Raw genomic sequence first — 25922 nt, 5'->3', positions numbered from 1 at the left:
GAACCTCTCGGCGGCTTCGATTCCTTATTTTTGAAAACAAACAAAATGGGAATAACAACAGCACTTCAGTATAGTTGTCATGGGCATTAAAATGAGATGTGAAGAATACAGAGCACTGGGCATGGAGCCTGACACATCGCAAAAAATCAAAAAGTGTTGGTTCCTTTTCTGTTCTACATTTTAGTTAGGGGAAAAACATGCTCATTCTGAAAAAAAAAAAAATGTAATAGCTTCTTTGAGCTTAATTGCAATATCATAGTGCCATCTGTTGACCATAGAGAACTATTACATTACTCGTACAGTACAGCTCATTTCTGACAAAGCTCTACCGCATCTGAATACCCGTATTTAAAAGTTCGTCTCTACTGTGTTCTGGGCTAGTGCTGTAGCGGCGGGTTAAGGACTGTTCTGCTGAGCTTGCAGACCCCTCCCCTGCCTAGGTGTCCTTGCCTGTCAAGAGGCAAAGATAAAGAAAAAAGGGGAGCTTCCGTGTACCACCCCCCTCCAGATGGGCAGATGAGATATTGAGGGTGGAAGCAAGTGAGTGATGTCTTCACATCCATTTGGCTCTAAAGGAGATGCGGGGAGGAAGGCTTTGCTATTTTGTCCTGTGGGGAGGTCTGTCCTTGAAAGATATGGCCACTGTGGCTTTGGCCTTGGGTTCGATCTTGTAGGGGCTTCAAAATCGTGTAACCCCCCAATACCACTCAAATATCCCTGAATGTGGACTAGAAGAGGGCCCCTCTCCATTCTCTTCTCCCAACCTCCCGGTCCCCCACCTGGATAAAGGACTGTACCATCAGAACGTGGCTAAGGCCTCTGCACAAACTCCCCTCTTCCCACTCCCAATTCTAGCGGCTCCAAAACAAGTCTCAAGAGATGGTCACTCTTGCCATCTTTCCCATCCCATCGAATCAAGCCAAGACTGGTCGGTTTATTGAATGTGAACTTTATTGTGGTTTGGATTATGTAAGGCAGTGTGGTGAAGGCACTGCAGAAGTTACACAGACTGAAAAACATGGTAGGAAATCAGTGAACAAAAAAAAAAAAAAAAAAAAAAAAAAAAAAAAAAAAAACAACCTACAAAATATATTTTTAAATGAATGCGTGCTGGACTAGACTAAGTACTACAGCTATGTTTTTTCTTCATCATTGCGGAAGCGTTGAAATATTGTCAGAGGTGGGGGTTGGGAGGAGTTAGGGAAGGCTTCGTGGAGGAGGTGGCATTTATGCTGGACCTTGAAGGAGGGGTAGAACGTTGATAGATGAGATGGGGGGGAAGAACAGTTCAGAATGACCCTAGAAAGAATTCTGTAGAAACACTGAAAAACAAGAGGGCAAACAAATGCCCCCGGGGAGGGAAGCTTCCCAAATGAAAGAAACGCCTGAGGGGCCTGGGATGGGACCCAGAATCTCAAGCCCCCAGATGGGGTCTTCAGTACCAATGATATTAGGAGGCACAGGACAACAGGCTTGTTTGTAAACCTAGCAGCAGCAGGAGATTTCACATTGCAGTCAGGGGCCCCAAACTGGCTATCCTATGCCCGGGTGGGTTTTCTCATCCTTTCGGGAGCGTGTGGTACTGCTTTGTCCTTCCTCGTGCCCACTGACTGCCTGAACGGTAGTTCGTGCGCGCCTACGTGCGCGTGTGTGAGTGTAGGTGTGTGTGGATGGGTGGGGGACCGAGGCTTCGTCTCCCACTGCAGCTTCTTCCACTTTTCCCTCTGGTGGCACACAGCTGGCTTCCACTGAGCTGGAGCTCAGGCCCTGCCCGCTATCTAGGCCTCACTCAACTCCAGCTCGTCATTAAGCACCTAGGAAGCTTCCTCAACATGAAGGTCAAACCTACTGCGGGGGGGGTGACTCGGGTGAGGGCAGGACTACACTTTCCGGAGGTGGTGACGGAGGTGGCAATGGTGTTCATGGTGATAAAGGCTGGGGACTTAAAAGCGGGTGCTGGCCGCTGGGTCGGATGCTGCTGGGAGGTCTGTAGTGTTCAGTCAGGAGCTGGGATGTCAGGCTAGACCGGCTTGGCCTTGACCACCCCTCCTTCCTTCCTCAACACGCCCTACAGGGAAGATAACGCTGGGCACCAGAAAGCAGCGAAGACATCTGTAGGGTATTCAGGCTCTTGTTGTCCTGCTTGAATTTCACCCCCGGAAGCCCCGGAGATCTTTTGTTGGAAAACATCTGTATGACCTCCACATAGAACTGTCACCTCCCCCTGTCCAGCTGCTGGAGGTATATAGGTTATGTAGCTACTGATGCTACTTGGATTGGGAGGTATGGGGAACTTATCAGAAGAAAGGAAAAGTTAGTTACTGTGAGTTTCTTTCTTTCAAAGGATTATGAATTAGGTAAGACCTGGCATCTGACAGAAAAGAAAAGGATGGACAGCTCTGTCAGGATTCGCTAGAGCTGAAGATTTAGAGCTCAGTGAGATCATCGCTGGAAATAACCTTGAAGCTGATGTGGCCCTGCTTGACTTTGGCAGTCGGACCGCCTTTCTTGCGCAGGTACAGAGACTTCAGATCACGGCAGTCACTGGGGTCAGCATCTAGAGTAACCTGCCCCAGGAACTGATCACAGAATTTTCGGCTGTTCCACACCTGGAGAGACGATTTGAAAGAGTGAATATGAGCCACCCTCTGCGAGACTGGACTTTGCCCCGTGGCACCTAGAACCCAGTGCGGAACTTGAAAAGGCCTGTTTTAAAACCAAGAGACTATCTTTCCCGATATGTCTCTGGCTGACAGGAAGATACCGCACAGAGTAGAGATGAAAAGCCAGCCAGCAGGGCTCGAGGGACACCTCGAGCTAGGAGACGGCTATGTAAAGGCGGACGGGCAGAAGCGTCAAGTCAGAAAAACAGCCAAACCGTAGCGGTCCATCCTGACCTATCCCTGATCAGGATAAGGGTCATCTGAACTGGCATATGGTGCTCGTGGGATTTTAAAGTGCCTGTCGACATGTGTACCTGTGAGCATGTGGACTTCTGCCCACAAGGAAGTGAGGATAACCCTCGCTCTGTATCCTAGATAGTTGAGGCACTGGGGATAATCTAGAATCCTGTACGGAATGTGAGCCATCCTGGGGGGGGGGGGGGGAGGCAGGGCCCGTTCACATTCTTACCTGCACTATAATAGGAATGTCAGTGGTCCTTCTGTAGAAAATGGCCTGGGTGTCAAAAATGGCATGAACAGTATTCTTTTGGACAGGAGAACGGACTTCCTCCTTTCCACACTTGATGATCAAATATGGATTTACAGCTGGAAAAAGTGGCAGTTGCTTTTTAACAGAGTCGTTAAAGTTTTCTTTCTAGGTAGTCAAGAAAGTATTTCACTAGGACTTGTAGCATAGCATCTGGGTATCAGAATGACCTAGAACTTTTGCTCCTGATTCCCTTTTCTTTTCCATACTTTATGAAAGGGAGCATTGTGTAGACCTTGCCCAAAGAAGTTTACATCCCTTTCTCTGTCAAGGTTGACAGCCCTCCGGACTTCTCTAGACTGAATACCGCTGGAGAGAATCATTTGTGACCATCTTTTCTAGCCATGCATGCAATAAATGAAACCGAAGTTTGCTTCCCCAGACACCTCTGCCGTTCTTACTTTCATTGGCATACTTCTTCTCCAGGCCCTCAGCGCTGTGAACAGTGATCTGGGTAACCACCTTCGGGTAGCCACGAGCCAGGTTCCAGCAAGACATCTTGGGCATGTCCAGAGTCAGTTCCCTGGAACATCAAAAAGAAGATACATCACTGATGATGAAGGCCCTCAGATGAGGAGACAGGCCTGCCAAAGCAGACATTGTTGCTGAAAGGCATGGAATGCTGAGTGACCTAGCCCATTCCTCCTCAGGCATAGCTTATATTTTATGAGTCTGTTTTGCTTTCCCCTCGCTTTAAGGACCAGCACATAAAGATCAGAGTAGGCATGGCTGGGGTGAAAAGGTAGCTTTGGTGACCCAGCACTTGGAACACAGCACAGGAGCAGTGAGGAGTGCCAGCTGTTCAAGAGAAAATAGAGTCAGCCGGAGAACGGAAGATAAGATATAAGTGGAAAAGCTTAGGTTAGAGGCCCGTTCCCCTTAAATGGTAGCTCAGAGCTCTGAAGCTCAGACCTCTCCTAAGGAATTTTTCATGGTTATGAAAATAATCATTTTGAGAAATATTTCTACCGCCATCATTTCAGTGAAGTCTGACATGAACAACTTGTCCTTTTGTGTGTCTGTACAGGAGGAGCAGGGTCAAGGAGGTTAGGATTGGAGGTAAAGCAGAAAATAGGAGTTTGCAGGGCTGGCCAAGGAAGCTGAACCTGAGCTGGACGGGCACTTCAGAGAAGATTCTCAGGAGAAACTCGCTGGTGCGGCCATGTTGGAACATGGTGGGGACAAGCACATAGTTGCCTTTCTTCAGGTACTTGCTCAGAAACACAGTGCGAGTGTCGATATAGGTGGAAGTCCCAGCACGCTCCTGGATGTACAGATGGTGGAGGCGGAATTTGCGGTTCATTTCCACCTGGAAATGAAACGGGATGAAAGGCTCCATTCTGCTCAGATCACAGTGTTTGTGTTAGGAGATCCTAGGTCCTCTGCTTTCCTTATCCTTGGACCTACCTTCAGTCCCCTAACTACAGGCCATCCTAATTTCGACTCTGGTTGCCATTATTCACTCTGCTCCTAATGCCCATTCTTACCTTGAAGAGCTCAAAGCCAATGATGTAGTTGTCAGGTCTTCCCATGCGGCGGTAAGTACGCAGGTCCTTCTGCTGCAGTGACATGATGACCTTGTGCCCATCCTCGGGCACAGTAAAGATGTACTAAAGGAAAGAGGCCACCAAGGAGCTTAGTTAGCACTTTCATTTCAGATGAGCCGGCTCAGATTTCAGGGAAGAAAACAACACCAAGAAGTCGAGACTTGCATGATTTTCTGGACTTTGCCATTGACCAGACAATGAGGCCTTGGATAATCCATAGATGTGCTAAGTGTAGGTCATATCTTTGGTCCTCCCTATGACATTCAGCATGAGAGACAACTTCATGCCTAGATCTTTGATGCCAAAGAAGGTATGCTTTGTTTTGATAAGTTCTCGGTAAGATCTTAGGTTTTTTTTGTTTTGTTTTGTTTTGTTTTGTTTTGCCCTTTGCTTTTAAAAACTGCACACAGGAAAGTTCCAGAATCTATAAAGGCAAAAAGCACTTTTGTGTGACTTAACCTGACACCATAGCCACTCCCTTCAGCTAGCCTCCTATAGCTAGCCCAGATGTGTGGCTTGTGGAGGGGCTGGATCCACTCCCTTAGAGAGGTGATGCTTTGCAACCACCTCTCCAGGGAAGGCTGCAGACCTGTGCTAGAGACTTTGAAACCTCATCTGACGGACCCATGGTGCCATTGGGAAGTAAAATTAAAAGGCATTTGGATGTTCACTCTGTCGCTGTCTTGGTGTTTCTTTCTGCCTCTGTCTATCTCCCACTCAGATCTTGTTGCTCCCTCCCTTTCACAAGAAACAGAAAATAAATTCAGAGCCATAGGCTCACAAGGACCCTAAAGATCAATCCTGTGCACTGTGCAGACAGTTAAGAGTGAAGCCGAAAGCCCATTTCTCCAGCTTGCTATATGTGCCCGATATTTGAAACATCTCCGGGGTTGTACATGGAGATGAGGTAGAGGGTAATGGGAGCTTTCTTTTCTTTAAGGACAATCAAGATGAAAGGAATGGGGAAAATATATGAGTTAAGTAAATCAGTCTATTAACCTAGTGTTCTTCAAATTGCGTGGCCAATGAGGCCCATGGAAAGAAAAGACATACCCATGTAAGGTGGCAATACAGTCAGAATTCTTGTCTCCTGTGGGTTACCTCTTCAGCACATTATGGGGTAAAACCATCAAGATTACTATAGATTCAGGCTTTGGATGTTAGGATTTTTTGCTTTGGGGTGTGCCTGGGCTTGACTCCTAACGTATCCTCTGGAAGAGCATTGTAACTGAAGATTGATGGGATGGCCTCACTGACAGGGTAGTGATTCAAATCCTGGGAAAAAATGACCAGGTTCTGGCTGAGAAAAGGGAAATATAACGATGGCATTCAAAAGAATCACTGCATGAGAAAGAAGACACGTATAGTAAATCCACCCCCAAGAGAACAGTTGCGCAATAAGGAAATGAAAAAGAATTGAGAAAGCGTCCGGGAGCAGATCCTTTGTGTCCAATGAGGGACAATCACAAAAATCCATACTAAGCAGTACGGCCAGGAGAGCGGCAGCCAGAGGAGACTGCTCAGATTGAATAATGTTGCTGCAAATTGAAGAATTCATGTCAAAGAAATACTCCGAGGTGAGACCTGAGTTCCTATTGCCTTGCTAAGTTGGAGGCAAATGAAAAAAAAAAAAAATGGATTCACACCTGGGGATTCTGCAGGAAGGTATCACGGTTGTTATAGCAGCCTCCTGACCGGTTCATCAGGGGATCATCATCCACAGTCCAGCATCCCACCACCGATTCCAGCGCCTTGCGGCCAAAAATAGGGTTGTTCACATTGCGGCAGACATTCAGCTCATGAAAGTTGCGGCAGAAGTCCTCCAGGCTCATCCTGAATGGAAGGAAGGCAGGAAAGAAAAGAAGATGGTACTTAATACCTCCCCTTGTAGTTCCATGTGGAGACCCAATTCCCTTAGCACAGAAAACCCCTCCTCACCAAAACTCTCCATCATCAGACATAACAAGCCCCAGGTTCTTGCGATCGGCCACAGTCAGTTGCTGCCACTCTTCAGAGCTAGAGGCAAATGAGCAAAGGGATAAGCCATCATTTTTGCCATTGACTTCGTACAGTAAACAGGATGCTAATGGACCAGAATGCATGAGGATCGGACCTGCTTTATTTCACCTCCGGCTGGGTCACAGACCCCACAAATGTCACTAAGCATTGACAGCACACTAGCAGTATGGAGGGATGGGGCACAAGGACAAACTATAGGGCTTTGGAGATGTGGCAGTCCAAGGGAAATGTCACTCACATTTCACTCCAGGGGCCGCTCCATTCCTGCCGTCCCAAGGGGTTCCTCAGGCGAACCATATACAGTTTCTCAGTACTGAAGACTTCCACCAGTCTCTCCCCAAGACGGATCTTACGAATGTCAGTCATGGTGTAGGTATGGCCCTTCAGTAGGCCCCAGTCAGTTTCAACTTCTTGTTCCTCCTGATTGGGAGACTGAGAGCCAAGAAAGACACATAAGGCCACAAGAATTGGGAGACCCAAGGCCTGGCTCCTCCTCTTCCTTGATTGGTTTACCCCAGCGGGGTTAAAGCTAGTTCTCCCTATGTGGATAGAAATTTTATCCAGATATCTTGACTTGGCACAAAGCAAGTGAAAGAAAGGAAACACAGAATTTAATATAACAACTCAGTTAAACAATTCAGATTGAAAGTACCCACAGTGGTACATTGACATGAGCAGCTTTAAATTTTGGTGGGGCTGGTTTACTCCATGAGCAAACAGCTATAACCTCACATGCAGGGGCAGAGGCAGAAGGAAGAATTTAGCAGAGGCTATTTACACCAGCGCAGAAGCTGCATTGGCCCCCCAGTGGGATGGCCGGTGCAAAAGCATAAAAGGTTAAAGCTGTACGGTCTCTGCTCCAGGACTCAAAGTGTACTGTTAATTTTCTGAGTTCTGCAATGTCTTTTCCTGAGTCTCTGGGGTAAGGGTGACATTCCCTAGTCAGTTTTGTAGAGTGAGCAAAGAATGGTTGTTTTGGGGTGACAACAAACCTCAATGGAGCAACAGATCAGTCCTCCTTTGGTAAATGTTTTGTAAAGTTCCCCAAACAGCTTATACTTCTCCTCAACAAGCTCAGTGTATCTTCCCTTCTGCATGTCAACAGTTTCGGCCAACGTGCCAGTAAAGTCCACAATGATATCAGTGGTGGTCAGACCATCGAGGGCTTCATAACAACCAAGCAGCCTGGGGGCAAATACGCAAGGTTATCTTTGTAAATTTACTTTTCCACGTGAAGGGTATCTTGTTCCCAAGAATTAGAACAGTCCCTGCCCAGCCAGCCTTTACCAGCTGGCTTTTCTCTAGGTATGAAAATGAGAGGTATTTTGAGATTATAGGCAGCGATTTCTAGGCTTAGGCTGGGTTGAACAAGGACAGTCCATGAAGAAACTTCTTTCTCCAGGTAAATATTAGAGAAAGAGAGAATTTGAGGCTACAATGCCATCTGATCTGCAGATTAGCCGCAAGAAGGGGCACCTAGGAGCAGGGAGGGTTTTTAATGGAAACCAGCACAGCTCATTTGTCTATCATCCAGGATTTCTGAGAACCAGTCCCATGCCCAAAGCAATGCCCTGGATCTGACTGATGTCCTGCCCAGTGTAAACTCAGGGGCCGGGCTGGCAGAGCATGAGCTCCCAAGGACAAATGTGGCGTTCCTCTCCTCGTGTGCCCTGAGTGGTCAACCCCCTCCTTACTTTGCATAAGCCTTTTCCAGTAGAGCATTCCAAAACTCATTCATGGAAGTGGAGAAGGAGAAAACCAGATCCCCATTGATGGTGGGCAACAGGTCATCAATCACCACCTCAGTCCATTCTCCGAAATGCCAGAAACGAAAGCGAAATATTCCAGCATATTTATCTAGTTTCCGAGGGTCCCATTCCTGCTCCTTATGGTTGGGAATTGTCTGGAAACATAAAAACATTCATACAGCTCTTATTCACCACACGATATCCAACAACTGAGATTGCAGTTGACTTCTGGCAAATGTATATGGATGGCAACAGGAAGCACATCAAATACATTGGGTTTGGGTCTAGGTTGGGAGGTCCAAGGTTGGGCATTTTTTCCCACAGCTTTCGCTTCCCTGGTTCAGTTTTGCCAAGGATAGCGTTACCATGCCTGAATGCACACAGGATAACTGGGGGGAGCCAGGTAGGGGTTGAATTGTTTCCCATAGATAATCTCAAACTCGATCATGAGATACTGTCCGCACAAACATATTCACGGTGGCATGTTTAACCACCTAAAAGACAAAATCAATGAAACTACAAGGCCCAGTGTTTAAAGGCCCATCCTAGAGACTTCATGCAGATTCTATCGAATACAGATTTCATTCACACCTTGAATAAAATTATCTTTAGGAAATTCTCCTTTTTATATGCAATTACAAATTACTCTTCTAAAATTATTTTTTTGAAGAAAAATCAAGTCAACACTCCACTGTCTTCAACTCTACCTAAATGCCAAAGGAATTTTTGTATTCGATAATTTATTAGAACTGTTTCAAGGAACTATTTTCATCTTTCTTGTCTTTTCTGTTACCCATATCTGTGATCTCCTGGCCCCTGCTGGTACTCTATAACTCCATTTGGTACAGAGAAGACAAGTGTGCAGAGCTACTAAGTCAAAGTACTGCCAGTGACAAAAGATCAACTCTTGTGTGACAAAACCAATAGAGCAATTTTAATGGTAAGAATCTAGGTGAGTATAGAGGCAGTCACTGCAAAATTTGTTCAACTTTCTGTATCTATAAAAAACCCTAGTAATAAATGGAGAGAAGTCATGTAGTTAATATCTTCGACTTCAGGAATTGAACAATCTAAAAAACTTATGACCTGATGTTTCCCCAAATTACTAAAAAAGACAAGAAGGTGGAAACTGAGTGAAGTCTCACAAGAGGGGGGATACCTTTGTCCAGTGAGACTCCTGAACAGCCAAACAGGAAAACGCAGAGACCATCGGCTTGTGCCCCAGTCTCCCTTGGATTAGCTGGTGGTTGCTGATGTTGCCCACAATCAGACGGGGGTCATCACAGATGTCCTGTGAATACAATCATTGGTTCTGAGAATGTGGAAAGGGTTTCCCGAGGGTCAATGTGAGCTGAGGGAGGCAGGACAGACTTCAAAGAAGAGCTTGGGTTAAAGATAGTGACTAGAATTTCCATAAGTGGGATAAAGGGAAGGACGGCACGGGACTAGGCGTGGTGAGGAAAAGTCCAAAGCAGATCATCTAGCCACAGGAAAAGGGTTATGTGGGGAATAACAGGAGAAATGGGAGGAGGGGACACGTGGAGACAGGTTGAGATGTGCTGGCCGGGACCCTCAGAGCTAGCATTGAAATCTGGAAGAGTTTTCACTCTAGCAGGGAGCTTCTGAATGGAACTAGAGATTAGCACATTGCATTCTGCTCCCATTTGTCAGGATGAAATTTCCTGAAGCACCTGTTCTCCCTCTCTGGGAAAATGAATTACGAGACCTTACACAGAAAGCCCTCTCCCAACGTAAAGCGAAGGTGACAGCAGTCTCCATGGCAACTAGATTTTTCCACGTCTGTGGGAAAAGAGCGTCTGCTGGAGTGTTCCTGTGAGGATGTTCTGAGGGAAGCTAGACAGAGTGGGGGAAACATTTGTTTGGGGTGTGTGTGTGTCTCTTTCCCCAACATGTCAACAGCTGTGCCTTTCCCACTGTGAGTGGAAAAATGAGACCCAAACACGACAACTACAACACAACGTCTGAGGGCACATCGGAATTATCTGCAAAGTATAATCAGTGTCTGAAGGAAAGATCCCCAATGCTTCCCTGGTGGTAAACAGAATAGATTGAATAGCAGTGGTAACATTCGAGATGAAGCTTTGGGGATGCCTAGCGTTAGGTAGTTGGACAAGGGAGAGGTATGGAGGCATAACGAATAGAGAGACCAGCAGAGACAAAGGCATAGCCGCATACATAACATCGTATAATTGAAGACATGATTGTGTGACTCAGAGAATCAGCACTTGCAGAGTTCAAAGGCAGGAAATACCAATGAAGTCTTGAGTAGCTGGAGAAAGCTTCGTGGAGGAGGCCGTTGGCCGGTACCTTGACATTCTGCTTACCCAGCAGAAATAAATCCTCGTCTCAAATGGAAAGAAAATCTAGACATACATCCTTTTAAAATTTATTAAATAGAGACAGCTATATTTTTCTGCTTCTCAAACCTCTTTTTTAAATGGACATAATTCTCCTTGATGAAGGGTCTGGTCTACAGAATGAAACATTCCATATATTCTTTAAAAGCCAAAATAACTCTGGAAAGGAATAAGCATTCTAGGCAGGGACAAATCCAAACTGAAGATTAATTGGGCATCCCTCTGCCAAAAGGAGAGGGTTAGGTGGGTTTTCAGTTTTGGATTTTCTGGTCACTTTTTTTTTAGATGCATACCTAGTGTCTCATCATTACTTTTTTGTCTTAGAAGACTTCTATCTTAATATTTTTTTATGGGGTGGAGGTTGCCTGTTTTTTCACTTATTGAGAATAAAGCAGGTGTGTTGGGTGAATTAGGCCCTGATACTCTTTCTCTCCTAATTGTCTCTTTGCCCTTTCTAAGATGAAACTAAACACAGTTTTGTTTTGTGGGTCAAGTGTTACCATTTGATTTGGAGCAAGACGTCAAGTTATCCAATGATTTCTTGAGTTTAGATGACACATAGAATTGTTGCTTAGCATGGAAAAACAATCAAGTGAACACTGACATAAGGAAAAGTGTCCTTTTAGATTATTAAGGCAAATGATTTGCTGGTTTTATGTAAAGTTATTAGTGGTTGGAGTTACATTACAGTGTCTTGGGTTTCCATAAGGCTCTCATTTCACAGCAGGGATCCAGGCTCAGCCAACACTTTTGGCATGCCAACTTTCATTCAAGATCTAAAGGGTCACGTAGATGAATAAATACATGTAAACAGAACTCAAATTGAGGAACTGGGTAATTATTCTCCTATAGATCTAAGCTGAGTGTGGTCATTGTGTGTGTGTGTATGTGTGTGTGTGTGTGTGTGTGTGTGTGTGTAGCTGTATGTAATCACAAAAGAATATACATTTGGGCCCAAGATTCTGTATCTTCTATTTCCTCTTATAAACTGGCCCATGTTTTACTTCCCCACTGTTCATACATGATGGATAGCCATTTAACAATGGGTTTTAAAACCTGATAAATTAACAGGCCATAGACTGTCAGAGCTGGAAGAAATTTTAGGGACTATTTATTCAATTTGCTTATTTTACAAAGGAGAAAACAGGCTCAGAGAAAGGCAGCAACTTGCCCCCCACCGGGTGTGCAGCTAGTTTAGTAGGAGACCTAGGATTAAAGTTTTAGGTTCTTCGAAAGCACGTATAATTTGAGAAGGAAACTCAAGACCTCAGCTGGCCTATCCATTTGCCTTTAGGTTAATGGATGTCCACCACAAAAAAGGTAATGTTGTGCAGCTCTTCAGGGACAGAGCTGCAACCACCTGTATCAGTCATCCATCCCAGTGTTTCATGCCTCTTTCCTTAACGCTCACCTAAAAGCTCTTCGTTGTTCTGGAAGACTTGCTTAAGTTATATCTTAGCTTTTGGTTCCAGGCTAAATATCACCAACGGGCTTTAAACTCCTCAATTCAATCAACTAAATGTGAACCAATCTCTTATGTGTGTCAGCACCGTGATATGAAACATGGGTGAAAATCTTTATTATGCCACATCCTCTACCTTTTTAAGGAAGCCAGAGACTAGAAAGGGGCTAAAGAGGTAAAAAGGGTAAAGGGTAACAAGCCACTGCAAGTCAAAGAGCCAAACGGACTTTTTGGCGACACACTTGAAAATAATGAAGTGGCTGCTGATTGACTTTTCCCATAGTTTTGGACAACAGGGTGTCTTCCTGTTGGGAGTAGGGAAGTAAGGCTGGAGAAAATTTTCTGTAGCTCAGAGCACAGATATAGAGTACAGATGGGACATTTCAGCCTGAGCTCTGCTAGAGTGGTAAGGAATGGAGTTGGGGAGAGGTCACGGCTCACATATTCACATATTTGGGTGGCTTGAGAGGGAGGGGAGATGCTGGGCCCCTAATGGCTCCCAGCTGTGTTGGCACAGTTGCTGTGATCCTTGAACTGGGCTGTTTGTCAAGGCAAAATAATTTCTTAGGGGAAACACACACAACTAGGAAGTTGGACACCAAGAGTAAAGCCAGGAATGGTCTCTGCCTATCCCCATCCCTGCGCCAAAGCCTTCCATAAGCAAAACAGCTTCTCCAGGAAATATGTTCTCTTAGCTGAGCCCTGAGAGAACTTCCCATTGCTCTCAGCTCATGTCCCTTCACATAGACCTCTGGAAGATTGGGGGAAGAGAGGCATACAATTACAAGCCTTGGAGCCCTACACACATCATTCTATGTGACTCCCTTTGCACCCACAGCATCCACATCTTTTGCAATTTTTTTACACAGGTGAAAATTGATGTCCCAGGCAAACCTCAAGAACCACAGCAAAATGAAAGGATGCCTAGAAAACCAGCAGCCAGAAAAGTGGAGGCGTTTTCCAGAGTACTCCATGAAGTCTTGGAGTACTGATGGGATGGGGGCATGGACACCTACAAGTGAGGCTGGCCCTGCAGTCGATACATTATGACTAAAGTCCAGCACTCTAAGTGGTTCTAGAAGGCTCAGGGCTGCCGTAGAAAACTGAAGAACCATCTCCAAGCGGGGCATTTGTAGGTAGACCTGGACTTGGGGACCAATGTTGGACGAGGCTCTCAAGGAGTCCACTTTACCTGCTGGAGAATTTTACTTTTGTGTGAAGATTTTGTCGTCAGTAAAATATTCACTTCCTTCCTAACCCCTCTGAGGGAAATTCAATATGCAGTCTGAGAATTAAGATCTTCAGCCTACCTTTCACTTCCAACCTACACAACCAAGTCACTGCCTAGTCATCTTCTTACTTGAACCTTCATAGTTCTGGTAGAAGACTCCAGATATAAATCTCAAACTGCTTTATTGGGAAGAATTCACATATCCGTGCAATGGAATTCTGTGCAGCCACAGAAGGGACAAATTGATTACCTGCTGCCACATGAATGACCCTTGAAAATGTTATGCAAAGCGAGAGAAACCAGCTACTTTTATGATTCTGTCTTAAGTCAAATGTCTAGAATTGGGTGAATCTAGATAGAAACTAAAAGGAGATTATTGACTACCTTTAATGGAGGGGGGGAAGTTGGCTCATTGCAAATGTGTACGAAGGGTCTTATTGGGATGATGTGTCTGTGCTAAAACTGGATTGTGGTGATGTCTTCACAACTTTGTGAGTTTACTAAAAGTCATTGCATCGTACAATTAGAGCAGGTAAATTTTATAGTATATAAATTGTACTTTGATAAAGCTGTTAAAATGGGGAATTTAAAATAAACAGGAAAGTAAAGTAAACAGTAAAGAGAATGGGCCGATTCAACTCTCTTCAACTGTGTCAACAGTGGAAAACATTAGGACTAATCAGGTTGGGGGACATGATCTCTGGGAAGAACAATAAATTTTTGAACAGCCTAGGCCGAAACTACTGTATAGAGGTGTCACATTCAGTGGGAAGCTGGAAACTTCTATTAGCACCGAGGAAAGTATTTCCTCTTTACTGTTTCCTCACAGGCAATCCATCACCAAGGCCTGTGTATTCTTCTAATATCTTCCCTTCATCAAACTTTCCCTTCCATTCCTACCACTTTGGCTTTTATCCAGAACCTCGTCACCCTCCTCCCATCCAGTGTAGTGAAATGGCCCTTGGGGAGGGTATTCCTAGTGGAAGGACCTGGGCAATGGTAATGGTAGTAGAGACCAAACTCAAAACTCTACCAGAGCTGACAGGAGATCTTGTGCAGGTGCCCTCACTTCCCCCACAGCTGGCTGTGCAAACCCCCATGAGGGCTTGTTCCACTTTAGTCAGGGATTAGATGTGTCTGACTCTAAGACACTATTGTAGCTGGGTATGAGTCAGTCAGGAAAAAAGCCAGAGGCGGATAGGAGGGGAGAGTGGCTGGAGAGAGCTGGAGAAGAGATTTTTTATGGGAATTTGGCAGCCAGATTTCAGCCTCAAAATTTTACCTGAAGCCTTGCGATCGGTATAAGCCTCTAAGTCAGTATAAATCAGTAAAACTTAGAATTTACTAAGACTATATATGTTGACACGCCAGAAGGGCAGGAAAGTTCAGGAGTACTTGTCTCAAGCAATATACCGTTGTACCCCAGGAAGCTAGGACAATAGCTGCAGCCATTGGGCCAATGAAGGAGTTAAGGAGAAGGATTTTTCTATGGAGGGTACAGGCAGATGAGCTGGCCCTGAATAACTGCAAAACATTCCCATAAGCCCTGTCTATCTAAAGTGGCTCCTTAGGACACGGCAAGGAAGTGGCAAGTGGGAAGAAGGGGAACTCAATCCTACCCTGGGATACTGGGAACTTGGCTGAAGTCATTTTGGTTCAACTAGCAGTGGAGTTTGCAGGCATGAAGGCTGATAAAGGCAGAAGCTTTTCAGCATGGGAAAGGAAAGCAACAGAAAACTATCAGGTTAATCACGCTTCTTCCATTTTAAAGACTTCAGAAAATAAAGCCTGGTTGAGGATGAGGCTGTGTGGCATGCCAAGGGACAAGATGTCTGAAAGCTTCCCTGCAAACCAGGATCTCAACCTTGCCAATGAAGCGGGTGAGGCCAACGACCCATCTGGTCTTCCTGAGCCAACTTGGAGAGGCCCAGGGCTGTCTCTCAGCTTTCCTGATGGGAGGCCAGAGAACTTTGACGTGGTTCTTGACCACAGGCTTGGCCTCCACTCTGGCTGGAAAGGAATCCACAGCTTTTTGAGGAGACTCAGACGGTGGTCCAGAACCTTGTTTTTCCCTTACTTCCCACAAGAGGCCCCTTCCCCAACCATTCCAATCTATGCGGATCTTCCCCTTCTTCAAAACCCTATAGGATTTACTGTCTGTATGCCTGAAAATAGCATGTCTTATATCAGGCATTAATTTATTATTTAACTCTTTGATAGCTCAATATCCATCTCTCCAGCTGGAATGGGAGTGCCTCACCCCAGGCTGTGTCCGTAAATTGCCCAGAGGCTGAACAGAGTAGGTCAATAAATGTTTCTCAAGACTCTCCCTTTGGGCTCAAGACTAAACACACAGTGTGCTCTCAAAAGGGAGAGTATGGATCAGTTAATTGATCATATTAGCCAATTAATTGGCATCAACCCAATGAGGAGGAATGTGATAATTGACTGGTTGGAAGCTACCTATTTTAGCAAGAGAGGAGACACAAACAAGCCTGTCTCCCTGAAATAGCAGCATGGTAGTGTGAAAACCAGCTTTGCAGTCAAACCTGGATTAAAATCCCAGGGTATCAGGGGTCTGACCCCAGGCAAATTATTACCATCTCTCTGAAACCCAGTTTCCCCATCAATAAAATGGGCATCATATTTACCTTTATTTTTCAAGCCAGAAAAAAACAGAATTACATTAAAGAAATATGTGAGATACCCAACCTTGCCCAGCCATGACAAATAAAGATGAGGTGAAAAAAAAATGTACAGAAAACTCCAAACACAGTCTCTAGGCCCATAGTAGGCATGACATAGATGCTGATTCCTTTTTCTTTCCCATCCCAATTCACCCTCTCTCTCTGCTATCCCCCCACCCTGGAAGGAGTGGGGAGAGGCAAGATGGACTATTGCCATGGTTATTAAGTTCTTTTCTTCCTTGCTAATCCATCTAGGGTTCAATCCACAGAATTTGGAAGAAGAAAGCACAGGACAAAAGACTGAGCCAAGACAGAGGAGGAAACCTGTGCCTAAAGACCGGCCAGTACAGGAAGCACTGTCAGCTTGGTTCACGTCTGGGAAATGGCTTCACGTTGGCCTGTGATTTTGCCGCCCATTGGGTCTCCTCCTATCTCCTCCAGGACCTGTCCCTCATCAATCATTCCTTTTCGCTTCTGTGTCTTCAACCTCTTCTTTACTGTTTCCTCCTTGGCCAAGAAATATGTTCAAGTCTGTCCTATTTTAAAAAGACCTCCCCCCACCCCCCGGAAAACCTCCTTCAATTTTCTGCCTCCCTTTGTGCTACTTCCGCCCCGTCAATCTCCTTCCTTTCATATCCAAGCATCAAAACCGAGAGGTGCGCCTCATTATCATCATTTGTTCATAAGAGTGGCTTTCAGCAACACAGCTCTATTTTCTCCATGCATTTCTGGAAAACGAAACAAAACAAAACTTACCTCTCTGCATACCGAATTAGTGGCTAGTGAGTTCTGCTCATGTTTCCCAGATTTTTATTGCAGGTCAGTGATCTGCAGGGGTGTGTCAACCACTGGAGGCACAGAAAGTCAAGAGGAGCGTAGTCTTCCTTCCGATGGAGAGAACTTCTCCAAGTCTCACTCTCAATGGCTATCATACTTGGTGGGCAAAAACTGAGACATGTCCTTTGAGTCATATAGAAAAAACAAGAGCCTTGAAGTGACCAATGTATCTTGGCACCACCTGGTGGCAACCTACATAAACTGAAGTAGCTCTTGTGAGAAGTCCATTTAGGAATTGAAGCTGTGAAAATGGCAACTAAAAAGTTGCGGATAAAAGGCTTGCTCACTGAAGAAAGCAAACCTCGAGTGCACAAAAAGATACGTCAATGCATGGAATCAGAGCGTTGTTGGGGATATTGTGAAGGCCCAAGAATCTGCATTTCATAATAGCCCTCTGGGGCCTATATCTCTGGGGTCACCCACTTTGGGAAGGGGCTCAGGTGTAATATCTTTCTTCCAGTGATAATGCCCTTTAGATTGAGGGCAAGGTTGCCATTCATTCTCCAGATTCCATCATCCTATGGTTTCATACATTGAGATCCCACTCATGCAGGGCTTGCGACGAGGTCCTGAGACTTACTTTAGAGACACAATATACAGCTGTTCCACAGAGAACCATAGTAACTATTAAGAGATGGTAAAAGACCTACACTCCTACTTAGATCCCACTTCGCTAATTGTGAGGGAATCTAGATGATGGTATGCAAAGAGCAGCAAAGAAGTCTCCTTCCCCCAGTGCAAATTCCATCTTGTCCTCGTTAGAGTTCATTTCATTTATGCTCCTCGCATAAGGAGTTTTCGTCCTCACAGGTCTGAGATTATCTTGAGGTTGCTATGATAGGTAACTTGGTAAAGAGACAAGAGTATAATTGCTTTTTGAGTTACGACATTTACTAAAGTGAAGTTCTGAAAGCAAGCAAGCGTGGCATTTGTTGTTGTTTATTTTTTTATTTCCTTTAAAATAACTAAATCTGACCAAATTTGACTGAAATTCAACATTCCTCAAGCTGGAGCCAGAAACACAGATCCATAAAACTTAGCATTTTAAAGCTGTCTCCTAAATTGCTTTCCGTATAGTAGGCTGTGTAAGAGAAATAGTGGACCAGGCAGAGTTATGATGAAAGAGATCAAGAAGGAGATAGAAAGTAAAACAACAACAACAACAACAACAACAAACAAAAAACAAAAAACAAAACAACAACAACAAACAGCAACAACAAAAACCACCAAGTTACCTGGGGACGTTTCCACACCACTTTCCCGGGAAGCAGTCGGTTGTAGAAAAGTGAATCGTTCTCAGGCAGAAAGGTTGGGTCACAGAAGAGTCTTCCATCTTTGATACATTCCTGCTTCAGTTCCTGGTACTTCTGGTTTTTGAAGAGCTTCAGAGGAGGACCCATAGTGCTGAGCTATGTCTACAAAGAGAAAAAAGTGTAGTCATCGGAGAAAGAAATTCTTACGTCTGTTAAAGATCACCTGAGATTAGACCAACAGTAGTCATCCCAGGGACTTATTCCTGGAGCTAGGCACTTGGAGCCTGGCTTTAAGAAAAGTGAACATTTTTATAGAAAGTAGGGTCCAGACTCTGCAACCAATTAGCTTAGCATGGGGCTTTGGCTTGGGCGCCTAAAACATTTTGGAGCCTCAGTATCTTCATTTGCCAAATGGGACAATATAAGCCGTAACAATATTATCCAAGAAATAGATAATAAATGTTAAGATTGCTAGTTAAAAGTAAGTCTTTATAATTTAAAGGGCAACTTTCCGTTTTAGTTGGCAGAGAGGAGTTTAAAGTAAAGGACAATTCTAAATTTGAAAATAAAAGGAGAAAGTTGTTTTACTATATTCAGAATAATTTGGCGCCCTGAAGGGCCACACACTTTGTGCTTGTGGGGAGAAGCAGCCTCTTTCACTTCTAAAGAGTCCCTTTACACAATTCCTTCCCTTTTATCATTTAAAGAGCTTTGCATTTTTTATTACTGGCCAGGAAGGCTCATGCAAGCAACAGAGCTCAGCAGATGGCCTCCAAAGACAAGGAAAGATAGAAAGATTGTGTGTGTGTCTTTCTTCTTCAAAGTGTAACGTGCAATCATTTGCCCGCCTTAAAAAGCGGACTCTGAAATTCAATTACACTGATTTGATGGACTATAGATTCTTATCCCATGGCAATACACTGTTGTTTTCTTTTCTTTAAAAAAAAAAAAAAATCTCACATGGCTAAATAAAGAATTAATATAGGGGCTCTTCAAGCAATGTCTGAGTGCCCCACGCTCAAATGTCCCTAACAACTGGTTTTTATGAGGATAATTTGAAAGGCAACTTTGATTTAAATAGCTTTGGGGTGATAATAGGGTTCTCAATGCCTTTGCTTGATCCACAAAGACAGATTTGTAATGATTTTAATGATTCTCTCTTGACATTCAATGGTTAATAAGAGGAGGGTTGTGAAATTTACATGATGCCAATCATTTCAAAAATATATTTTAAGGACAAAATAGATTTTATCTATATTTCATGATTACATGAGGGTGGAAAGAAGAAAATCTGATTAAGGTCAGAGGATCTGCTGAAAAGTGGACAAAGTGTGAAAAAAAAACCTACTTAGCACTTTAAAGAGTGTCTGTGTAGGTACCACAGCTCCAAATCCAGCTAATAAAGAGGAAGCCACAATTTTATAAAAGGTGAAATATTAATCAGACTTCTCTACTACCTCATTTCATGTCCTTTCAGTATTACATTGAGATGCCTTACCGGTAAAGCTGTTTTCCTATTTGAAAACCATAAAAAAAATGAATTCGATGTTATTCGCAAACGACAATACATATAGACAAACTTACTTTTTCTCTGGGTCCAAACAATAAGAAGCTGAAAATAACTATAGTTTTTTTTTTTTATAGCCTTATTTATTGACAATTGCTTTTCGCATTGAAGGCTACGGGACCCGGCAAAATACCAAAACGCCTTTAGTCATCAGATTTAAGTGTGCTCACATATTTTAAATATTGAAGTGTATCTCATTGTATTTAAAATCATGAGTAGTATCAGTAATAGTTTTCCATTAAGCAGCATCAGAGCCAATCTGAACGTATGCCCAGTCTCCTTTCTGGAGTCTGTTACAAATGGACCCTAATTTTCACGTGCGCTCGAACTTACAACAAACACTACTGTGCCTCTTGCTTTCCCTGGAAGGTTTGGTGGACCGCCAGAGGCTGGGGATTGTAAATGGAGGATAGTCTGGGGCAATTAGGGTATTTAGTTTGCCAGAACCTCCGAGGCCTTGAACATTTGGGATAAATGGTTATTTCCTGTTCTTGGGAAGGCCCTCTGCCCCCAACAGTCTCCCTTGCTACTCAGCCAAATGACGAGGCAGGCAGGACCCTGCAAAAGAAATCCCTGTTATATAAGGAGAGCCCCGTCTCCAGACAGAAGCAGCATCAATTGAAAGGAAAATCAGGTTTGATTTGAAAAACCAGTATGATCCCCGTAGACTCTTTCAGAGGCAGCATATACAGTTGATGTGGATAGGTCAAGCCTTCTGGGTGAGGGCACCTGCATTTTGGGGGTGCAGGGTAAATAAGGAATAGCAGGCTATCAGCTTGCAATTTGACAGGCTTTCATTAGAATAAAATTATAGTCCCAAGTCCCGTTGGACTTGTAGAGTAGAGTTGATCCCCATTTCTGACTAGGTAACAGGAGAAATGTGTTCCATTGCTGCGACCTTGGTTTCTTTGTGCCTCAATATTCTCATCAGGGGAGTGGGGTTATCTATCCTGCCCTCCTTATACTGTGGCTGTACCTAATGAGATGGTTAATGTAAAAGTATTTTGAATAAGTAGAAGGGGCTCCATAAATGCAGGACACGCATTGTAAGTGCTCTCATTGGCTGGCACAGAACTGGGCACACAACCATTGTCCAGGAAATATCTGTTGAACGGATGGATGTCTTACGTAGGCAATGAACGTTTGCATGGCAATTTATCATTTGAAATGTGCATTTCGGCTCATGGTCTCTTCGTGGCAGCCATGTTTAGTAGATATTATCTGTGCCCCTCATGTTGTATCTGCAGAAATGGCAGCTCAGAGAAGGGGCAGCTAGAAACCGGCAAAGCTGACTCAAACCCGGGTTTGTGTAATGCCTGATTTAGCGTGCAAATTTCCATCACACCACACTGCTCCTTTTGGTCACTGCCTCCTTAAAGACGGGATTTTTTTTTTTTAAGCTCAAATGAGGAAAACCCTCCAAAGAAAACATGATACCTAACTCTGAGGCATTCTGCCTAGAATTTATTGCCATGGTAGATATTGAAAAGGGTCTTTATTTCCACGGTTTGATGATCATGGGAGAATCTGAACCCTTCCCATCTGAGGGTTCATTAGTGAAGTCTGGGGGGAAAAAAAACTTTTGGAAACCCAGAAATTTGTAAGTTGGGTTTGTCACAAACATAAACTCGCCCCGTCAGAGCTTAGGAGAATGGGGAAGGGAATGCTCCTTCTTGGTTATCTTGCTGCACCCAACTGTGAAGACAAGAGGGCCTTTAGGTTAAAGACCGAATATTAAGAAAGTCAGTAAACAGAATCAAAGCTAGGGCTTTAGGCATCAACCAAAGGGAGCTTCTAGCTAACAAAGGGAATGTGCATGTCGTCTAAGATGAGGGACCCTGGGTGTCCCGGGGTGGGGGTAGTATCATGGGTGGTTGGGTGAAGCAGAGTGTGGGGTTTTGCATAGATATAATGGTCTTAGGCAGTACTATTTCAATTAGGACCCACTGCCTAGAGATGGAGTACGAAGAAGGCTGTATGGACACAGGCAAGTGGGAGGGGTGGATCCAGAGGATGGAAAGTTGGGAATCGCCAAGGGAAGTCGAGGGAGCCTGCCACGTAGAACACAAGACTGCAGCTAGGAGCTTTTGCTACTCACTGGCCTGGAAATCGTGGGGAGCTGGGCAACCTCTTAAGAAGAAAATCACTTGTTCTCCACCTGTGGGTCAGCCTTCACATGGAAACCAGATTTGGCTCTAAAGCTTGAAATCTGCCTCAGTCTCTTAAAGAGAACCGTTCTCTGATAGAGGAAATCCCGTCTGCAGTTTACAAACTGCTTTAGATTGGGGTGAGTGGGAGAGAAAGGGCGGGCATTTAAGGGGGTGAGAGGGAGAGAGCATGGCTCTGGAGGTGTTATCCCTGGCTGTTTTTTTCCCCTGCTGTCCCCCCCCCCCCGCTGCCCCCGTCCCCACCGGCCCCAGTGTCCCCCCTTGTGCTGTACTTGAAGTGAAATGGGAGATCATAGCGATTAGGAATTTGCAGAGCAAACTGAATGTGGAAGACCTAGCTAGTGACCAAGCTAGATGTATGGACACGCATCTACCAGGGAACATACGGCTGATCAAATGCATATTGGCGGCCAGACATCCCGGGGCCTGAACGGGACCATACAAGTCCTCTGATCCACCTTTATTTAGGACACATGTACTCAATCCAGAGAGAGAAGACGGTTCAAAGAAAGTCAAAGAAAAAAGAGCGCACAATTTCCTTTCATTCCATCGAGGAAACACTTTATCAAAACATACAAAACAATTCAGAATCATAAAAGGCAAACAAGTAGTCAGCAGATCCAGGATCAAGTCCCACACGCCACCATTTAGTGTCGGCAACATCTCTGTCCCTCAGTTTCCCCATGAGCACAACGGAAATACGATGGCTGCCCCGGGCGCCTCAGAGTGCTATTGGGGGAATCTAATGAAATTAAGCATGTGAGCTGTTTTCACTGTTGAAACAGTGCTTAATTTCATTAGATTCCCCCAATAACACTCTGAGGCGCCCGGGGCAGCCATCGTATTTCCGTTGTGCTCATGGGGAAACTGAGGGACAGAGATGTTGCCGACACTAAATGGCAGTAGTATTAGAAAACATTCATTGTTAGCAAATTACATCTCTTTTCTGTCCTTAGTGGAAAATGAGATTTGATCACCTGCCTCAACTAAGACACTCATTGACATTTAAAAGACCAGTATAAAATGGCCCCTCTGTCATTCAGTACGCACTCTCTCTTCCACCCCTCCTTTTTGGCTGGCTTGCCCCGCTACCCACTTTTCCCCCCTCGTGGATGAAAAAGCGCATCCTATAAGTCTAATTTTACAGCCTTGCGAGAATCGAATTCCAATTTTTGTAGAATGTTACACTGGAAGGACTCTTAGAAATCACTTCGCCCAACTTGCTTTTACAGGAAGGTGAAAACTCGGGCCCAAGGTTACACAGTTTACACACCTCCTGCTTTTTAGAATCCTCTCTGTCTTCTTACAAGAATGCACTTAGGAGTTTTGTGCACAAATTGTCAGAAGGTGAGATGATTTCGAATCAAGGCTAATCAAAGAAATACTCTTTGGGGGTCACAAAGAGACTTTTTCTGCTTTTTAATTTAGGAACTGAAACACCCAAGGATGTGGAAAGACTTTTTTAAACCTATTCCTGACAACACAAGTGTTTAGACTTTTCCCTAGCCTGCTAGGGACTCTATAAGGATAACTAAAGAATACTATTCCAATTCCAAGTATTCATGCGCGCGCGCGCACACGTACACGCTCGTGCACACAAACAGCCAGAGGAAAGAAAGAGTTAATTAGCAGTCCGCCCTCCACCCACCCAAAGAATCTTTTTTTTTAATTCCCCCAGACCATAAAACGTCCTCACTTTCACAACAAAGATTAGCAAATGAGACATTAGCCACCCTTCAATAAAACATTAATACAAATCACAATGCGTCATCCTGAAGCCAGAGGTGACTGTCTGGATGTTAGAATTTGTTTAATTTCCCCATGTGTTTCTAACCAAACTTCAAGCTCCAAAGCCTCGGAACCAATCGCAATTGCAATACTCTGAACCTTTTCGTTTTTCTGCCCTGCCCTCTCAGCCCACTCTGGTCAAGGAGCCCAGTTAAGCCCCTAGCTGCAAATCAAAGTTTAAACTAAAGCCAAAGTCAGAGAAGAATAAAACCAGGCCGGCCACGGGCTGATAATGAAATAGCCAAGATCAACCTGTCACCAGGGCAGGAGGACCCCCGGCTGTGCAGACAGGATAGCCACTCCCTCTGCTGCAAAAGCACACAGCCTGTGCACCCCACTTCCAAGGGCTTTTAAAGACCTTTTGTGCATAGTGTAGATCCAAGCTCATGCCTGCAGTTCAATAATTTGCCCACAGCTGGGGGTCAGCAGAAGCTAGAGGGAAGCACGGTCAGCCTGGTTTCTCCCTCTCACACCTCTCTCCCAGGTTTATTCTTCCTTATCAGGAAAACCACGCCACACCACGCACGCGTGCGCGCGCACACACGCACACGCCCCCCCCCCCCACGCAACTGACCAGATATCACCAGAAAAATCTCATCGCCAGGCAACCACAATCACCCCCACACACCTACTCGATTCCGACAAATCCGAAAATGGTAGCTGCAGAGTTCAATGAACTCTAAAGTTCAAGTTTCTTCACCTCTTTCAAAAGACTCCAAGTCATCCAGCAGATAAAACTGCAGGGCGAGTTTGCAAATGCCCTCGCTGCTCACCTGAGTTATCCCAGGAGCCCTGCTGCTGCTGCTGCTGCTGCCGCTGCTCTTGGCCAGGTAACCCCTACCAAGTCTGTTCAGTCAGTGCGGCTGAACAAAGATTCTGGCTTTCTTAACCTGAAAACTATTTGGGCTGTACCAAGCTCTGCTCACAGGGGGAGGTGCCTTGCAGAAACTTCAGGAGCCTTTGCCCCGCCTAGCAGTCAGAAACTGATCCTGAGTCATGAGGAAAATCTGGAAAGCGCCCCTGCCAGATGTGCAGACGGGATGCCCACTCCAGGTCCACCCGCCAGCAAATTGGAAAACTCAGGAAGCCACGTTTGAAAGCTCTCTCTGTTCCAAGGAGACATAGGACTTTCAGGGAGGGGTCTGATAGATTTCTGACTTTTCTGTTCCCGGGGTTAATAGTGCAGATGTGGACATTACTCAAGAGAGGACAGGGAGAGAAAAATCTTGAAGGGTCGACAACGTTCTTGAGGGCTAGGCTGCAGATGTCTCACAGCGATGGGGGCCCCGGGGAGTGAGTGGGAGAGAAAGTGGAGCTAATGGGGCACGGGAAAAGAACAGATTGCTTTGGGAAGCAACAGGTTACATTTGGCCAAGGGCAGAGAGAAGGGAGCATTAAGAGGAAAGTGAGTGGAGATTGATTCCACGGCAGTTGCAAGAAGCCTAGTTTCGAGCACCAAAGCGGGCGGTGGCAATCCTGCCTGGCCGTGTTAGGTGAAAAGCAGGGCAAAGGTGTCTGCTCAGAAAAGCCAACCAAGAGGCTTCGGGGGGGGGGGGGGGATGCCTGTAAAATGCTCTGCTGCATCCCAGTCAGGGTCCTGTTCCCTGAGACATTGACTGGGACACGATCCTGGGGATACAGTTCTCAAGTTGTTTTGTTTCCATTTTCACAACCTACATCTCATCATCTCATTCCCCAGCGCGCCTCACCAACGTGGCATCAACCTTTTGACCTGGAATTATATCACTCTCTGCCCCTACCCTTGCACCAACTCTCTTTCTGGCTACTTGAAGGGGAGAAGACAGGGGAAGAAGGAGGGAGAGAGGAAGGGAGAGACAGAGAGAGAGAAAGAGGGAGGGAGGGAGAGAGGGAGGGAGAACAAGTGAGCAAGGACCCCAAAAAGGAAAGAAAGTGTGCTTTCTCTACTCACTGGCCCCATACCAATATTTTCATGAAACAGATCTGAGCAATTCTATAACTCTGGTCTCTGAGATCTCCCTCTTGGCATTTCCCTATAACTCCCTCGG

The 25922-nt window shown here is 45.0% G+C and overlaps 1 protein-coding gene across 1 annotated transcript; it reads right to left on the bottom strand.

Moving 5' to 3' along the window:
- Positions 1 to 933: 933 nt before the first annotated feature.
- Positions 934 to 24783, bottom strand: CAPN6 (calpain 6). The gene is made up of 13 exons (XM_081792326.1): positions 24669 to 24783; positions 18355 to 18534; positions 9684 to 9815; positions 8471 to 8679; positions 7769 to 7961; positions 7015 to 7208; positions 6696 to 6773; positions 6404 to 6590; positions 4698 to 4820; positions 4317 to 4519; positions 3612 to 3733; positions 3133 to 3269; positions 934 to 2609 (listed from the first exon to the last, which is right to left on the bottom strand). The coding sequence occupies exons 2-13, from the start codon at positions 18517 to 18519 to the stop codon at positions 2427 to 2429; spliced, it is 1926 nt and encodes a 641-aa protein (XP_081648452.1). The 5' UTR covers positions 18520 to 18534; positions 24669 to 24783; the 3' UTR covers positions 934 to 2426.
- Between the last annotated feature and the right edge of the window lie 1139 nt (positions 24784 to 25922).

Source organism: Panthera onca, chromosome X (assembly GCF_046562875.1).
Source record: "Panthera onca isolate mPanOnc1 chromosome X, mPanOnc1 haplotype 2, whole genome shotgun sequence".
NCBI lineage: Eukaryota > Metazoa > Chordata > Mammalia > Carnivora > Felidae > Panthera > Panthera onca.
Note: the sequence above shows the minus strand (reverse complement) of the source record. Positions and strands in the feature narration are given on the sequence as shown.

Excerpts from the sequence above, each read along its gene's own strand:
- CAPN6 (XM_081792326.1), bottom strand. The coding sequence starts at position 18,519 with ATGGGTCCTCCTCTGAAGCTCTTCAAAAACCAGAAGTACCAGGAACTG. Across the intron at positions 7,209-7,768 it reads TGATCTGTTGCTCCATTGAG|TCTCCCAATCAGGAGGAACA; the intron begins GTTTGTTGTCAC and ends CTTGGCTCTCAG. Across the intron at positions 3,734-4,316 it reads GAAGTGCCCGTCCAGCTCAG|GGAACTGACTCTGGACATGC; the intron begins GTTCAGCTTCCT and ends TTGATGTTCCAG.